This window comes from Colobus angolensis, unplaced genomic scaffold (genome assembly GCF_000951035.1).
Source record: "Colobus angolensis palliatus isolate OR3802 unplaced genomic scaffold, Cang.pa_1.0 Scaffold381, whole genome shotgun sequence".
Classification (NCBI taxonomy): Eukaryota; Metazoa; Chordata; class Mammalia; order Primates; family Cercopithecidae; genus Colobus; species Colobus angolensis.
The window spans coordinates 593,545-609,689 of record NW_012117166.1 but is presented as its reverse complement, the minus strand read 5'-3'; the positions used below and the strand labels follow the sequence as shown (position 1 = coordinate 609,689).

The 16,145-nt window shown below is 50.6% G+C and overlaps 3 protein-coding genes across 8 annotated transcripts; 2 read left to right on the top strand and 1 right to left on the bottom strand.

The window, feature by feature from the left end:
- Positions 1-473: 473 nt before the first annotated feature.
- TPP1 (tripeptidyl peptidase I) lies at positions 474-7,186 on the top strand. Of its 2 annotated transcripts, XM_011954337.1 has the most exons (13): positions 474-545; positions 662-733; positions 1,012-1,151; positions 2,163-2,313; positions 2,511-2,638; positions 2,786-2,964; positions 3,080-3,278; positions 3,427-3,615; positions 3,867-3,936; positions 4,379-4,499; positions 4,612-4,770; positions 4,956-5,081; positions 5,261-7,186. In XM_011954337.1, exons 1-13 carry the CDS (start codon positions 502-504, stop codon positions 5,399-5,401), a joined length of 1,719 nt encoding a protein of 572 aa, XP_011809727.1. In that variant the 5' UTR covers positions 474-501; the 3' UTR covers positions 5,402-7,186. The 2 variants fall into 2 exon arrangements, with proteins under 2 accessions (XP_011809727.1, XP_011809728.1); XM_011954338.1 differs by lacking the exon at positions 2,163-2,313 and having other exon boundaries at positions 513-545; positions 1,012-1,114; positions 2,521-2,638.
- Positions 7,187-7,299: 113 nt separating this feature from the next.
- TAF10 (TAF10 RNA polymerase II, TATA box binding protein (TBP)-associated factor, 30kDa) lies at positions 7,300-9,141 on the top strand. 2 transcript variants are annotated; one of them, XM_011954330.1, is made up of 5 exons: positions 7,300-8,004; positions 8,143-8,297; positions 8,516-8,580; positions 8,663-8,777; positions 8,955-9,141. In XM_011954330.1, exons 1-5 carry the CDS (start codon positions 7,773-7,775, stop codon positions 9,042-9,044), a joined length of 657 nt encoding a protein of 218 aa, XP_011809720.1. In that variant the 5' UTR covers positions 7,300-7,772; the 3' UTR covers positions 9,045-9,141. The 2 variants fall into 2 exon arrangements, with proteins under 2 accessions (XP_011809720.1, XP_011809719.1); XM_011954329.1 differs by having other exon boundaries at positions 7,300-8,297; positions 8,955-9,124.
- Positions 9,093-16,139, bottom strand: ILK (integrin-linked kinase). Of its 4 annotated transcripts, none has more exons than XM_011954332.1 (13): positions 16,093-16,139; positions 15,525-15,705; positions 11,748-11,913; positions 11,474-11,569; positions 11,175-11,271; positions 11,001-11,084; positions 10,812-10,897; positions 10,560-10,669; positions 10,329-10,456; positions 10,116-10,237; positions 9,930-10,029; positions 9,687-9,817; positions 9,093-9,504 (listed from the first exon to the last, which is right to left on the bottom strand). In XM_011954332.1, the coding sequence occupies exons 2-13, from the start codon at positions 15,611-15,613 to the stop codon at positions 9,355-9,357; spliced, it is 1,359 nt and encodes a 452-aa protein (XP_011809722.1). In that variant the 5' UTR covers positions 15,614-15,705; positions 16,093-16,139; the 3' UTR covers positions 9,093-9,354. The 4 variants fall into 4 exon arrangements, with proteins under 4 accessions (XP_011809722.1, XP_011809721.1, XP_011809724.1 ...); XM_011954331.1 differs by having other exon boundaries at positions 15,525-15,659; XM_011954334.1 differs by lacking the exon at positions 11,748-11,913 and having other exon boundaries at positions 15,525-15,659.
- Positions 16,140-16,145: the final 6 nt, after the last annotated feature.

The following is a 16,145-nucleotide window of genomic DNA, read 5'->3' as shown; positions in this document are numbered from 1 at the left end:
TCCTGGGAAGCTACTTAAAACTGGAAACTGATTTGAATAAAAGGATCCTGGTCTTGCAAAAACTCTACTCTGTTCATAAATGTAGTCCTAAAATGAACACAAAATTGATAATATGGGGACATAGAGGATAAAGGAGGAAAAAATTTTTTCACTGCAATATTTCAAGGCAGATCACTTTCATATAAGTCTCCATATTGTAAATGCAGAAACCTAGGCTCTGAGAGGTTATTTTGTTGATATCATATAGCTAGGAAGAACCCCAGTCTGTAGGTCTCTAGAGCCTACTCACTTGTGGTGATTCCCAGGGGACCAGGCTCAGGACGCAGGTGGGGAGCCCTGGGCTTACTCAGTGCTTGACTGGCCAGAGGGGAGAATCCGAGTGGCGGCCCCACCCTTGCCTAGCATTCAGGACCACCCACACAAGGGAGGAGCCAGCACCGTCACTAGTTACTAGGCAGAGGGTTAGTGGTGGTGGACTATAGGGTTCATGTGATCTGTCACATGACAGCAGATCTGCGGAAGGGCAGAATGGGACTCCAAGCCTGGTGAGAAATTGAGAGGGCTGGGGAGAAAGGGATCACGTTGCGGGGAGCACACATTGGGAGGGTGGGAACACAAGGACAATGTAGCTCCCACTGAAACCCACCTGCTGCCCTTACAGCCTCCTGGGGCTCTTTGCCCTCATCCTCTCTGGCAAATGCAGTTACAGCCCGGAGCCCGACCAGCGGAGAACGTGAGTTGACTTAACACAGACCACCCCCTTCCCCATACCCTGTTCTGTCTCTCACTGTCCGGGTACTAGCTTCTCACCCCCATGCCAGCTCCTAGTACACACTCCATAGTTTCATCTCTAGGTTCCTAGGCTCAGTCCCCTATCATTCACCTCATGTGATCTGTATCTGCTCCTAGGATCCTACCCAAGGTCTCAGCTCCTAATCTGGAACCTTCCATGACCAATATTTTCCATCTCCATCCTAACCAAAGCCATGTCCCTGACCCCTGACCCTACAGGCTGCCCCCAGGCTGGGTGTCCCTGGGCCGTGCGGACCCTGAGGAAGAGCTGAGTCTCACCTTTGCCCTGAGACAGCAGAACCTGGAAAGACTCTCGGAGCTGGTGCAGGCTGTGTCGGATCCCAACTCTCCTCAATACGGTGCCTTTCGGGACTGAGGACAGGATGTGGGATGCAGTGGAGGGACAGAGGGCTGGGTTGGGCATGGGATGGTGATCATGTCAGGGCCTGACAAGACACTTGTGTTCCTCAGGCTAGAAACCTAAAAGGGGATGTGGTTCAGCATATAGGCTTTATGATCAAATATGAACTCAAATTCTGACTCTGCTACTTACTAGCTACCAGGCAAACAGGAAAATAGCATCTAGTACAACTTAAGTTCCTTCCCCTACCCTCGAATCCATTCTAATTTCTTCTGTTCACATACTAAGGCTGCCAGTTCTAACTCCCAAAGAGCCTTTGGATTAGTTTACTTCTTGCTGTCCTTTGTTACTACCAACTCACTCATTTATTCCCACTCCTGGACTACTGCCCAGCTCCCCAACTGATCTGCAGTCTCCTCCCTCCACCCCACCCCTCACTGTACTCCCCTACTCTGCTTCAAAACAGTCTCTCCAACAGTCAGAATGGATTGGTTCCTTCTCCTGGTTAAAGCCCTTCACAGCAGGGGGAGTGTGCACATGTGAACTGCAGAGGCTGGGGACAGGGCAGTGTGACACTAGTGTGCATGGCAGGAAACAGTGACTCACCATCGTGTTAAGCTTTAAATCAACAAGTATGCAAATTTGAGCTAAAATGGATAACTAGTGCCAAAAGATTTGAAAACATTTACTGGACATAAGCTTAAAATTAAAATGGAAAATTTGTATGTATTAATCTCATTCATTTTCATGATCATGGCAATAGATGCTGTGGTGCGACATTTGCAACTTACTGGCCTTTAGGGTAAATCCATATTCTTGGCCATGGCATTTCAAGTCTCTCCAACGTTTTCTTCCTCTGCTCCCCAAGTACACCCTACACCTGCACACACAACCCTCCTTTACCCTGATCCAGGCTTTGGGAAGTCCTGATGTTTCATAGTTGAGGTCTAAAACGGGGAGTTTGGGAAAGCAATGAATGAGGGCAAGTGCCTCTTCTGAATCCCTGCAGGAAAATACCTGACCCTAGAGAATGTGGCTGATCTGGTGAGGCCATCCCCACTAACCCTCCACACGGTGCAAAAATGGCTCTTGGCAGCCGGAGCCCAGAAGTGCCATTCTGTGATCACACAGGACTTTCTGACTTGCTGGCTGAGCATCCGGTGAGAGGAAATGATTTCTCCCTGGAGGGCACCAGTCATCCCTTCAGTGAGGTGGATGGGAGGGAGTTGAGAGCTTGCTGGGGTTTGTGGGTGGGAGCTGATGCATGGGGAGACAGTGACTGACTGCCCAGGGATGCTCAGAGGCAGCTTCTTCTGTTCCGTTTTGAGCTTTCTGACCTCTGTTTTCTGACCTCCAGACAAGCAGAGCTGCTACTCCCTGGGGCTCAGTTTCATCACTATGTGGGAGGACCTACAGAGACCCATGTTGTAAGGTCCCCACGTCCCTACCAGCTTCCACAGGCCTTGGCCCCCCATGTGGACTTTGGTAACACCTATGGGGTGAATGGGGGTTGGGGCAGACAGATCCAGGGGCTGGGGAAGTTTAGATGCCTTTGGAGACTGGGGGTAGGGTGAGTAGTAAGGTGGCCATTACAGTCTACAAGATCTCCTCAAGCCTGACTTCTCCCTACAGTGGGGGGACTGCACCGTTTTCCCCCAACATCATCCCTGAGGCAACGTCCTGAGCCGCAGGTGACAGGGACTGTAGGCCTGCATTTGGGGGTGACCCCCTCTGTGATCCGTAAGCGATATAACTTGACCTCACAAGATGTGGGCTCTGGCACCAGCAATAACAGCCAAGCCTGTGCCCAGGTGAGCCAAGCAAAGAGCCCCAGTGTCCTCAGAGCCTCCACACAGTGTCCTCAGTGCCCTGCCACACTGGGACTCACCCTCGGACCCACGACCTCTGCTCTGACTCCCTCCATAGTTCCTGGAGCAGTATTTCCATGACTCAGACCTGGCTCAGTTCATGCGCCTCTTCGGTGGCAACTTTGCACATCAGGCATCAGTAACCCGTGTGGTTGGACAACAAGGCCGGGGCCGGGCCGGGATTGAGGCCAGTCTAGATGTGCAGTACCTGATGAGTGCTGGCGCCAACATCTCCACCTGGGTCTACAGTAGCCCTGGTACTGCCAAGAGGACTGGACAGTGGAGAAGAGGGTGGGAGATGGGTATTGATCCCCCTCAAGGGAATGCTATAAGCTGGAGAGAGATCCTGACAACCCTCAATGACTATCTTTGTGCCCATCCCTCAAAAAAAAAAAAATAATCCAGGCCGGCATGAGGGACAGGAGCCCTTCCTGCAGTGGCTCATACTGCTCAGTAACGAGTCAGCCCTGCCACATGTGCATACTGTGAGCTATGGAGATGAGGAGGACTCCCTCAGCAGTGCCTATATCCAGCGGGTCAACACGGAGCTCATGAAGGCTGCTGCTCGGGGTCTCACCCTGCTCTTCGCCTCAGGTGACCTCCTACCCTAAACTTAGACAACCCTTCCACCCCTGCAACCTGGGAGCTTTGACCCCACAGTGACCCCTGAGCCTGGTCTCTGACTCATAATCTGAACTTAGACCTTCCAACAGGGACCACTGACCTGACCTCTACACTCTGACCTCCTGCAGTAACAGCTGACACATAAATTTCCTCTCTGACATCTGAACCCACATACTAAGCCCTGACCAATTAATATGAGTGCTACACTTGGTCTCTCTTAGGTGACAGTGGGGCCGGGTGTTGGTCTGTCTCTGGAAGACACCAGTTCCGTCCTACCTTCCCTGCCTCCAGGTAAGTACTCTAGCCTACCACTCAAGTATAACCACCACCTTTCACTTGTGATCTCATGATGTAGAACCTTTGTCTTGACCCCACCATGTGCTCCTGTGGTTCAGCCTTAAGGTTTGCCTGCCCTGGTTGCTGCACTCCTGTCTCTTCTTCCTGTAGGTCCCAGGCCCCAAATCTCTTGTGTGGGATATAGCTCCCATTGTTCCTTTTCCTCAGTCCCCAGGCATTTTAGTGGAAGATTTGGTGGATGTTCTGTAGAGAAACGTGTGCACAGTCACCTCGGACCATGCCTTGAAGGCTCAAAATCTCTTAGTCTTTCCTATACAGATGCTTCCCCATAGAGTCTAGTTCCTCCAGCAAGATCTGGGCTATACTCACCCCTCCCCACATATCTTGGAGGTCCCCTTGGGTCCCCTACTATCTGAATGCTGTCTTCTCCCCTCAGCCCCTATGTCACCACAGTGGGAGGCACATCCTTCCAGGAACCTTTCCTCATCACAAATGAAATTGTTGACTATATCAGTGGTGGTGGCTTCAGCAATGTGTTCCCACGGCCTTCATACCAGGTACAAGTGTTTATGTGCATAGATGCAGGGTAAGAGTGAGGATGGGGGATCCTCAGTTCAGCTGACTGCTAGGCAGGCCACATGCCAATACTCACTCAAAAATGCCTTTCAGGAGGAAGCTGTAGCCAAGTTCCTGAGCTCTAGCCCCCACCTTCCACCATCCAGTTACTTCAATGCCAGTGGCCGTGCCTACCCAGATGTGGCTGCACTTTCCGATGGCTACTGGGTGGTCAGCAACAGAGTGCCCATTCCATGGGTGTCCGGAACCTCGGTGAGAATCAGCCCATCTCCAAACTCTCACTCAGGAACTATCCTTACCCCCTAACACCTTGAGTACCTTGCACCCAGAACCCCTGACTCCTTAAAGATGTCTGACACTTTAAAGCATCACCCCCCCCCCCAAAAATTCCAGTCACTCTGAACCCCTGACCTTTACTTGTACCTTCACTCTTGCAGGCCTCTACTCCAGTGTTTGGGGGGCTTCTATCCTTGATCAATGAGCACAGAATCCTCAGTGGCCGCCCCCCTCTTGGCTTTCTCAACCCAAGGCTCTACCACCAGCATGGGGCAGGACTCTTTGATGTGAGTATGGAAGGGAAGGGTGTGGACATTTTCATACAACTATGGGGAGTACTAAGGGGGACTTGGGGGCAGTTGGGGTGGTATGGAACAGCCTCTGAAATATGAATACAGGATGAGGAGGTATACTCTTTAAGTATTGGTACTAGCAGGCCCAGATCTGATGCCAGTCTCCTCCCTAGGTAACCCATGGCTGCCATGAGTCCTGTCTGGATGACGAGGTGGAGGGCCAGGGTTTCTGCTCTGGCCCTGGCTGGGATCCTGTAACAGGCTGGGGAACACCCAACTTCCCAGCTTTGCTGAAGACTCTACTCAACCCCTGACCTTTTCCTATCAGGAGAGATGGCTTGTCCCCTGCCCTGAAGCTGGCAGTTCAGTCCCTTATTCTGCCCTATTGGAAGCCCTGCTGAACCCTCAACTATTGACTGCTGCAGACAGCTTATCTGCCTAACCCTGAAATGCTGTGAGCTTGACTTGACTCCCAACCCTACCATGCTCCATCATACTCAGGTCTCCCTACTCCTGCCTTAGATTCCTCAATAAGATGCTATAACTAGCATTTTTTTTAATGCATCTCCCTCTGCATCTCATCTTTCTCTTTTCAATCAGGCTTTTCCAAAGGGTTGTGTACAGACTCTGTGCACTATTTCACTTCATATTCACTACCCAATTCACTGCAAGGAGACCTCTACTCTCACCTTTTACCCTTTCCTACCCTGACATCCAGAAACAATGGCCTGCAGTGCATACTTCTCAATCTTTGCTTTATGGCCTTTCCATCATAGTTGCCCACTCCCTCTCCTTACTTAGCTTCCATGGCTTAACTTCTCTGACCACTCTTGTCTTCCTCCCTCATCAGCTTCTGCTACTTCATGGAATGCTGACCTTCATTGCTCCATTTGTAGGTTTTTGCTCTTCTCAGTTTACTCATTGTCCCCTGGAACAAATCACTGACATCTACAACCATTACCATCTCACTAAATAAGACTTTCTATCCAATAGTGATTGATACCTCAAATGTAAGATGTGTGATACTCAACATTTCATTTTCCACCTTCCCAAACCCAAACAATTCCATCTCTGGTTTCTTCTTGGTAAATGATGCTATGCTTTTTCCAACCAAGCCAGAATGTGTCATCTTTCCACCGCATCTTCAATCAACAAGTCCTCAATCAACAAGTCCTACTGACTGCACCTCGTACCTCTTAAATATATCTTTATCAGTCCACAAGTCCTTCCACTGATATTTCCCAAGTATATCTAGAACTTATCCACTTATATCCCCACTGCTACTACATTAGTTTAGGGCTACATTCTCTTGAAAAATACAGTGTCCTTACTTCTGGCCAATCCCCAAATCATCTTCCAGAGTAAAATGCAAATCCCATCAGGCCACTTGGATGACAACCCTTCAAGGATTACTGGATAGAGTTCAGGCTTTTTTTTTTTTTTTCTTCCCCCAATCATAGCTCACAAACCTTCCTTGCTATTTGTTCCTAAGTAACAAATCATTTTTCCTCCTCCCTCCCCAAACCCCAAGGAACTCTCACTCTTGCTCAAGCTGTTCTGTCCCCTTAATACCACCCTGATACAAACTGCCTGGTTAATTTCCAGAATTCTTACAAGACTCAGCTCAGAAGTCACCTTCTCTCGTGAATGTTTTGATTCCCTGAGGCTACTTTATTTTGGTATGGCTGAAAAATCCTAGATTTTCTAAACAAAACCTGTTTGAATCTTGGTTCTGATATGGACTAGGAGACTGAGTCAAGCAAGTTTATCTCCCTGAGGCTGTTTCCTCGTCTGTTAAGTGGGAATATTAATACCTGCCTTTCATAATCACCAGGGAATAAAGTGGAATAATGTTGATAAGAGTACTTGGCACTTGGAAGTAGGTGGCAAATGTTAACGCCCTTCCTCCCTTGTACTGCGACCCCTGGGTCTACCTCTAGTATTGTAACGACCACATAGTACTGAAATAGCCACTTTACTCGTCTGGCTTCCTTTCCAAGACCGTTGGCGCTTAGAGGACTAGAATCGTGTTCTATTTAACTTTGTATTCCCAGGTCCTAGCTCAGGAGTTGGCAAATAAGAATTAAATATCTGCTACATTGAAAACCTCACGCCTTTCACTCGTTGTGATTTTTGCATACGTTGTTGACTCAGGTTGAAACCCCTCCTCCTCCTACAGCAGCACTGTGTGCCGCCCCACTGCTGCCCCCACCTCTCGGGGCAGTTGGTGGAGAAGGGCGGGGGGCTTTCCAAATCCACTATGAATCCTTACAAGGTTGAATAAGGGAACTTGAAACGATGCAGACAGGCAGGCAACCTGTAGTAGAGGGATGTAGGGCCATAAACCTCGAAGCAAGGTCTTCAGCGTCAGACAGAATGAGGTGTCCCAGAGCGGCGGAAGAGTCCCGGACCCACGCTGCTTCCGGTCTCGACGGAATCGCCACCGAGCACGGCAGAGGCTAGGGCGGAATGGCGACGGCAGCGCAGTTTGCCAGGGCTTGGTCTCCGCCCTTCAGCCTATTTCCTCTAACCCGCAGACCCACTACCGGAGGAGGCGGGGAGCGGGCTGGAGAGCACTAACAGTGACAGGCGGGGCGAGTCGTGGGCGCGTGACGTCACCCCGGGGTGTGCGCGGCGCGAGCGGAAGCGGAAGCGGCTCTGTTCGCCGCCTCTCCCACCGGCCCGATGAGCTGCAGCGGCTCCGGCGCGGACCCCGAGGCGGCGCCGGCCTCCGCCGCCTCGGCCCCGGGCCCGGCGCCCCCGGTCTCGGCTCCCGCCGCGCTGCCCGCCAGCACCGCTGCGGAGAACAAGGCCAGCCCCGCGGGGACAGCCGGGGGGCCTGGGGCTGGAGCAGCTGCTGGGGGCACGGGACCCTTGGCGGCGCGGGCCGGGGAGCCAGCTGAGCGGCGTGGGGCGGGTGAGGGCCGGACGGGTGAGGGCGAGGGAAGCGTCTTGGACTGGGCCCAGCGGCGGGTGAGGGCAGAGGATATAGACAGACCTCGCCGGGGCCCTGCGCCACCCACCTCTGTGTCTCATTTTGTTGGTTCTCCTCCAGCTCCGGTGTCGGCGGGTGGCGCGGCGCCCCCAGAGGGGGCCATGTCTAACGGGATTTACGTACTGCCGAGCGCGGCCAACGGAGACGTGAAGCCGGTGGTGTCCAGCACGCCTTTGGTGGACTTCTTGATGCAGCTGGAAGATTACACGCCTACGGTGGGCTTCCGCCCGAACAAGGCCACCTAGCCTGCTGTCACAACTTTTCAGCCACATCTCCGTGCTTTTCAGCATCCTCTGATGTTTGCTCCCCTAGTCACTCTTCTGTTTTTGCCCTCTGCTCACCCAAACCGTGAGCTTCCTGATAACCAGGTCTATCCGACATTTCCCTCACCCTCGTCCCACTCTGCTGACAGTTCTCTTAATTGATTTCTTAGATCCCAGATGCAGTGACTGGTTACTACCTGAACCGTGCTGGCTTTGAGGCCTCAGACCCACGCATGTGAGTAAACCCAGGGCAGGTTAGTTTTGGGTGCTTGTGCAGTGTTGTCCATCTCCTTCTCATCTAAGTTTTTTCTCTCTAGAATTCGGCTCATCTCCCTAGCTGCCCAGAAATTCATCTCAGATATTGCCAATGATGCCCTACAGCACTGCAAAATGAAGGGCACAGCCTCCGGCAGCTCCCGGAGCAAGAGCAAGGTGTGAGGGGAGGCTCATTGAATCACTAATTACTTTCCACAACAGTGGAAGCTTCTCCTGCCACCCCTTTGGGGAAACTGAATCCTAGGGGAGGTGTAAGACTTACTCAGGGACACCCATCTGGGATTGAAGGCTGGGATTCCTGTGCTCAGTTGGTGCTCTTCCCTCTTCCCTCAGGACCGCAAGTATACTTTAACCATGGAGGACTTGACCCCTGCCCTCAGCGAGTATGGCATCAATGTGAAGAAGCCGCACTACTTCACCTGAGCCACCCAACCTAAATGTACTTGTCTGTCCCCATGTCCCCATACCAGCCTGTTTTCATAATAAACTTTATTGTGACAGGCGGGGCTGATCCCTCCCATGTTGGGAGACACCATGTGGCAAGTGACAAAGCTCTGAGCCCGCCCCTTTTGGGGCCACAGTGGTAGGGATGGGGGAAGGGGATGGACCCCATGGCTGGGGTAGTACCATGACTGGAGGCAGGGGAGGCAACCAGAGGCCTGCTGCTTTGGGGAGGTGCATTCCCCCAACCATGTCCTGACACCTCTGGAGTTCAGGCAAGGACCTTCCAGTCCTACTTGTCCTGCATCTTCTCCAGGATAGGCACAATCATGTCAAATTTGGGTCGTTTTGCAGGGTCTTCATTCATGCAGATCTTCATGAGCTTACACACATGAGGGGAAATACCTGGTGGGATGGTAGGCCGAAGGCCTTCCAATGCCACCTGTGAATACAAGAAAAAACTGAGCCTCACAATTTGAGTCTGTCATGTAGAGAGAAGCCACTGGCCCCTGGGACAGGATAACTGTACATCCGAACAAATATGGGAGGAGCCCAGGCCACTACAGTTATTTTCACCATAACCAACCACTCCCCCAACACAAATGTATGCTGTTCTCCTCTCACCTTCATTCCAATCTCCATATTGGAAAGATCAGCAAAGGGTACCTCCCGTGTCACCAGTTCCCACAGAAGCACTGCAAAACTCCACATGTCTGCTGAGCGTCTGTTTGTGTCTTCAGGCTTCTTCTGCAGAGCTAGAGGGACAGGGCTTGTCTGTTCTGGCCCCCTGGCCTTTCCTGTCTCTGCCCCCTTCCACTACTTCTGAGGTGGTCCTTTTTCACCTCCCAACATGATGACTTCACCCACCTTCAGGGGCTACCCAGGCAGGTGCATACATGCGACCAGGACATTGGAAAGAGAACTTGACATCAGCCATGCTAATTCGGGCAGTCATGTCCTCATCAATCTGAGGAAGAGAAAACAGAAGGAGATAAGTCATAGATAGGCAAAGGGCTTTTGGGGCCTGGGCCAGGAGTGAGCTTGTGGCCTCACCATTACACTACGGCTATTGAGTGCATGTCGTGGGATGAGGGGCTCTAGTGTGTGTAGGAAGGCCATGCCCCTCGCCATGTCCAAAGCAAACTTCACAGCCTGGCTCTGGTCTACGACGAAATCTGAGAGGAGGCAAAAGTTCAAATAGTTCAGAGAGGCTCATGCACCCTCTCTCCCATTTCCTCCCCAAGGAAATTCAACATCCCTACTCACTGGTGCCTTCATGTAGTACATTGTAGAGGGATCCATATGGCATCCAGTGTGTGATGAGAGTAGGATGAGGAGCAGGTGGAGACTGACAGGCACCTAGCACTGGGAGCACATTTGGATGCGAGAAAATCCTGGAAGAGGGAGGGAGTGGTTGAGACCCAGTATAAAAGATCTCTTTCAGTGCTATTCAGGGTTCCCTGGAACTAGCAGCTTCCAGGTTACGCCTTGCACTACCTGAGCCGAGGACACTCTTCATTAAAGTCCCTGCTCTTCCTTGTACTCCAGTCTCGAACCTTCAGCACCTTCACGACAATGTCATTGCCCTGCCAGCGGCCCTTCCAGAGCTGAAGAACAGGTAGAGGTTAGGAGGCTTTTACTATTGCTACCACTTCCTTGCCCACTAACTGGAGGAAAAACTTAAACCAGGTACAAAGCAGGTAATTTATGGGGGTTTAGGGAGGGAAGGGCAAGAAGGGCAGGGGTCACCTCTCCAGAGTGATTCTCGTTGAGCTTCGTCAGGAAGTTAAGCTGTTTGAAGTCAATGCCAGAGTGTTTGTTCAGGGTTCCATTTCCTAAGAGTGTGGGCAGGTCAGGTACCCAGCTTCACCCTAACCCAGCCCCAAGAGGCCAGGATTATCTCCTTTTACAACCCTTCTTCCCACAGTGGTGACTCACGGGGCCGAGTGCGGGTGGTCCCCTTCCAGAATGTGTCTTTGTATGGAATACGGTTGAGATTCTGGCCCATCTTCTCTGCCCGCTCTAGGGAAGAAAACCAACGTGAGCTGTGGTACAGAGGGAGAAGACAGGTGGGAAGGGAAAAGACACAAGCTAGGGGGTGGGGAGATGGACCTCGGAGAAGCTCTCTCAGGGGTGCCTTGGCTTTGTCCACAGGCATCTCTCCATACTTGTTACAGATGCTGACAAGGGCCCCATTTGCCACCAGGTCCTGGAATGAAAAGGCCATTATGATGAGAGCCACTGCTGCCTCGCTGGCAGTCAATGAACCAACTATGAATGCACAAATGTAGTACTTAATCCTGTGAGTGTCACACAGTAGTACTGACAGAATGGGTTGAGGGTTCCAAAATCTCCCACCCAGGCTGACTTTACTTCCTACCCATCTCAGGACTTGAGGGCTGAGTACTCACCTCTGCCACTTGGTCTTGTCCCCAAAAACAGGCATAGTGCAGGGGCACATTCCCATGTTCATTCACTGCATTGATGTCTGCCTTGTACTGCAATAGCTGGACCCCATGGCCAGACAAAAAGAAGAGGCAGAAGGTACAGTCAGTCTCAAATGAGATACTGGTGTCAGGGCACAGGAAAAGGGGGAAGAGTACACATACTTTCCGCTGTATGTTACAGTGCCTGTGACCCTCATGGCATGCATGTGATGTGGATGACGAAAGGGTTTGTACGTACCTTCTGTACAATATCACGGTGTCCGTGACTGGCTGCCAGATGCAGGGGGGTGTCATCCCCACGGTTCATTACATTGATCCGTGCCCCCCGCATGATCAACATCTCAACCACAGCAGAGCGGCCCTCTCGGCAGGCCCAGTGCAAGGGGGAGAAGCCATGATCGTCCCTTTGAAGAAGGGGCAATGGTCATTGAGCTGGAAGTGGGATGGGGCAAAGGTTTTGATTCCTGAAAAACTGATAATTACATACTCTCTGGGAAAGCTTACCTCTCTAGGACTTTGATTCTCATTCATGCCAGCAACTCCCAAAGCTGTCCATTTCAGACCTTACCCTGAGCTTCAAACCATACCAACCACCTATATACCTCAACGACCTCTATAAAAAATTTTGTTATCTTCACCATATCCCATATCTCATTTCATTAGGTGGTAGCGCTCTTCCCCTGGTTTCTCCTGTACCCCTTCTGCAACATCTATTGGTTTTTTCTGTTTTCCACATCTTATATATCCCCCTACTTCAGCACTTGTTGCACTGGATTGTAAAAATCTGTTAGTGGACTGTCTTGTCTGTTAGATTTTAAGTTTCGTGAGGGAATGGATTGACAGCAGCTGTTCGGTGCATGTTAGTGGGGGAGTAGGGTGTCTTGGAGAAGGCAGGCCACAACTTAAAGGAGAGGGAACAAACTTACTATTTGGCTCTGGTACTGAAACTAACATCTAAAAATGGAATGGAATTTAAATAATGTTTTGGAAGGGTTTATATTGAAAAGGAGAAATCCTTTTGACTACTGATGAGGCAGATAACAAACCACCATGCAAAGCAGGATTCCCTTACTTAGCAATCCTGTGCACAGAAAACAGAAGAAAATGAGAATGGCTGTTTTGGGATGAAAATGATACCTTATTTTTTTCTTTTCCAAGAGATATGTATTTCGTAAAGTAAAATAAGTATACAAACAAAACAAAACAATTGGTTTGGAGCTGGGCCTGCCTGACAGCCTGGGGCCATAAAAGGAAATTCCCTCTAGTTCGGGGCTGCAGATTCAAGGGGTGGAACAGGGGGCGGTCCGTGGTCTGGGCCAGCAGCCTCCGGATGCCTTAGTGCTGTGGTCACTTCCTGTGTGCGACTCTAGGCAAGGCGTGGAGCTGATCAGGGGTCTGGCCATCCAGATGCCCCTACAGCTGAAGGGGTTGGGGGTGTGGCCTTTTACTTAATCATTTTCCTCCACAACTTGCTGGCATCTGCTAACACAGAAATAGCCAAAAGCTTTCCCTAGAGGTGGGATATCCCCAGGAAGCATTACACCCCCTGTTTATCGGCTGGTCTTGCCTCCTAGACCTTTAATTTGTGCCCTGACTTATCAGCTTCCAGTACTGGGCAGGCCAAACTCTGGGGGCAAAAGTATGGGCACAAGGGTTCTGTTCACTTCAAGCTGCCTGTCACCTCAGGGCCTGGACTTTTATCTCAAGGAATCCTACAAGGAATTAACCCCTTCTTCATATCCAGCATACAGCCAACTTAGGCCCCCATACTTTACCCCTCAAACCAGCACCACAACCATCCAGTTTCATTAATGCCACCCCTTTTCCTTCTGGCAACATCTTCCTAGAGTCTTCCTAGATGCTAGGTCCACTGGACAACTGCCTAAGCCTGTATTTCCTCACCAACAAAACAGTAACAGTGCTTACTGTCTTTATCAGGGTACCCTTTGAGAATTATGTGAAAAATGGAACAAATGACTTTGCAAAGTATTAAAGAGAAATAGTGTAGAACCTAATGGGAACCAGTGAAGTCTAGACTAAGATGACAGGTGATCATGACCTGTCAAACCTAAAAACTAAACTCTACCAATCTTAAAAAATAAAGAATTTGAATCTGCCACCCTGTGTCACCATCACTACTGCTCTTCTTGCCTTCCTATCTCAGCCAACCTTGTAGAACTGGTCTACACTCCCTTTCACTATTTGCTCACCTCCCAACTTTTCTTTTTTTTTTTTTTTTTGAGACAGTCTTGCTCTGTGGCCCAGGGAGGAGTGCAGTGGCATGATCTTGGCTCACTGCAGCCTCTGCTTCCGGGTTCAAGCGATTCTCCTACCTCAGCTTCCCGAGTAGCTGGGATTACAGGCGCACACCACCACACCTAGCTAATTTTTGTATTTTTAGTAGAGACAGGGGTTCAATATGTTGGTCAGGCTGGTCTCGAACTCCTGACCTCGTCATCCACCCACCTCGGCCTCCCAAAGTGCTGGGATTACAGGCATGAGCCACCGCAACTGGCCTACTTTTCAATCTGCCACAAATCTGCTGTCTTGAGAGCAGAGATTATGTCAGATTCTGGACTCTAGCACCCAGCACAGAAGGTGTTCATCATAGTCCCTTAAATGAAGGAACCCAATGTAGTCTGATTTCTCCACCCATTATTCTGAAACAATACTCAGATCATCTAATACATCCTAACTGCACATTGAGGGGAACAACAGACGCTGGGGCCTACCAGAGTGGGGTGGATAGGAAGAGGGAGAGGATCAGGAAAAACAACTAATGGGTACTATGGCTTAATACCTGGGTGATGAAATGATCTGTACAACAAATCTCCATGACACGAGTTTACCCATATAACAAACCTGCACATGTACCCCTGAACTTAAAAAAAAATCCCAATTGTAAGTTCAATGGCTATTTTAAAATATTAATGTTCTTTGATCTCTCAGTAGCCTGAACTGCTGTTGACCACCTCCCCTTCATTAAAACATTCTCTAAGCTTTACTGACACATTTTCCTATTTCTTTTTCAACTTACAGCTGCTCCTTTTCAGTCGTGCAGGCTTCCTGTCCCCTGACCTCTTGCCTTCCACGCTCCTGAGACATTCTCCTTCACACCCATGTCTTCAAGTATCATCTATATGCTGATAGCTCTCAAATCTGTGTCTCCAAGTCAGATTCCTCTCCTGAATTGCAAATCTGTGTAACTAACAACACACTCAACATTTCTACCTTACTGCATCGTCACCTTAACTTTAACATGTCCAAAACAGAATGCCTCATTCTCCAGTTTTCTCCATCTCAGTAAAAACAGCCACCATCTATCCAAGTTCCCAAGCCAGAACCCTGGTCCTCATCTTTGCCCTTACTCACTCCCCACCAAGTTCCACAATTCTTTGTCCTAAAGACTTCTGGAATTTGATCACTTCTCTTTTTCACTCACCCTAATTCTAGTCCAAGACATCATTACTTCTACGATGAACTAGGCAACTGCCTCCTTTCCACCTGCTCTTCACAAAGCATCCAAGATGATACTGAAACATGGACAATCTCATTATGTCACTACACAGCTTTAAAACCTTGCTTTTAAAATAAAGACCTTCTTATAGCCTAAATACGTTTACATGATCTGGCTGATCCTTGCAGACCTCTACAGTGTTATGTCCTGTTCTTCTCCTCTTGTACCCAATGCTCCGGACCCACAGAGATCATCTATCCTCCAGCTATATGGAACTCCAGACAATTTCCTGTTCTCTCTGCTCTGTGCCTTGCCTCCTAGCCTTTACCCATGCAGTTTACTGAGGCTGGAGCCTCTCCCTGTGAAACTCTCATTCAGCAGTCAAGATTCAGCTCAAACTGCGTCCTCTGTGAAGACCCTCTGCCCCCCTACAGGCTGTGCTTAGCACTCATTACACTGGGTAGCAAAGGCAGGAGCCCCCACCAGACATGAGCATTCCACTCCACGTTGCCAAGAGATATCTAGCCTTCCTCTCATCCACCAACCGCTTCAGCTCACCCCTGGTTGAGATCGTTCTCCGTGTTGTCCAGCCACAGGCGAACGGCGACTGCGTTGCCCTCCCGGCACTGAGTGAAAATGTCGTCCATAGCAGCGTCCCAGCGCCGAGTCCCCTGGATTGGGGAAGCCTGAGGACTGTGGGGTGATCCAGGGAAGGAGGATGAACCCCAAGCTTTATCCTCTACAGGAGAGAAGTGTTTGTGTTGGGGGTAAGGGGCCTGAGCTGCGTCCCCGGCTAGTGGGGGTCTGTGAAGGAGTTTGTGGCTGCGGGATGATACCCGGCTGTGTCCTCTAGGCGCGAGGTAAAGGCGGGTCAGGGGAGGCAGGTAGTGTCTCCTAAGACGTAGTGTCTCCTGAACGGATGTCCGAGAGTAGGCAACTAGACCCTATCCGCGAATAGAGTTGGGGGAAGTGGGGAGGTTCAGGATCCGTATACGCTGGGGGAGGGGACTGGGGGTCCTCCCCAGGGTTGGCTCCGTTCCTTACTTGGAACTCAGGAGAAGTGAGGGGTGACAGGTTGGCAGGACCCCTAGTCGTGGGCAGGGGGCGCGGGTCCTCTCGCACTCACCGGGACTCGGGCTGCAGGCTCCTTCTCCGGGGAACTCCCGTCCGGCCGCGCCC

What these genes read in the sequence shown, in the direction of transcription:
- TPP1 (XM_011954337.1), top strand. Translation starts at nt 502, where the DNA reads ATGACAGCAGATCTGCGGAAGGGCAGAATGGGACTCCAAGCCTG. An exon ending in CACCCTGCTCTTCGCCTCAG is followed by an intron (nt 3,616 to 3,866) that starts GTGACCTCCTAC and finishes GGTCTCTCTTAG; the next exon opens with GTGACAGTGGGGCCGGGTGT. An exon ending in ATGGGGCAGGACTCTTTGAT is followed by an intron (nt 5,082 to 5,260) that starts GTGAGTATGGAA and finishes TCTCCTCCCTAG; the next exon opens with GTAACCCATGGCTGCCATGA.
- TAF10 (XM_011954329.1), top strand. Translation starts at nt 7,773, where the DNA reads ATGAGCTGCAGCGGCTCCGGCGCGGACCCCGAGGCGGCGCCGGCCTCC. An exon ending in TGGAAGATTACACGCCTACG is followed by an intron (nt 8,298 to 8,515) that starts GTGGGCTTCCGC and finishes TTGATTTCTTAG; the next exon opens with ATCCCAGATGCAGTGACTGG. An exon ending in GAGGCCTCAGACCCACGCAT is followed by an intron (nt 8,581 to 8,662) that starts GTGAGTAAACCC and finishes TTTTCTCTCTAG; the next exon opens with AATTCGGCTCATCTCCCTAG.
- ILK (XM_011954332.1), bottom strand. Translation starts at nt 15,613, where the DNA reads ATGGACGACATTTTCACTCAGTGCCGGGAGGGCAACGCAGTCGCCGTT. An exon ending in ACCGTGATATTGTACAGAAG is followed by an intron (nt 11,570 to 11,747) that starts GTACGTACAAAC and finishes CATGGGGTCCAG; the next exon opens with CTATTGCAGTACAAGGCAGA. An exon ending in TCAATAGCCGTAGTGTAATG is followed by an intron (nt 10,030 to 10,115) that starts GTGAGGCCACAA and finishes TCTCTTCCTCAG; the next exon opens with ATTGATGAGGACATGACTGC.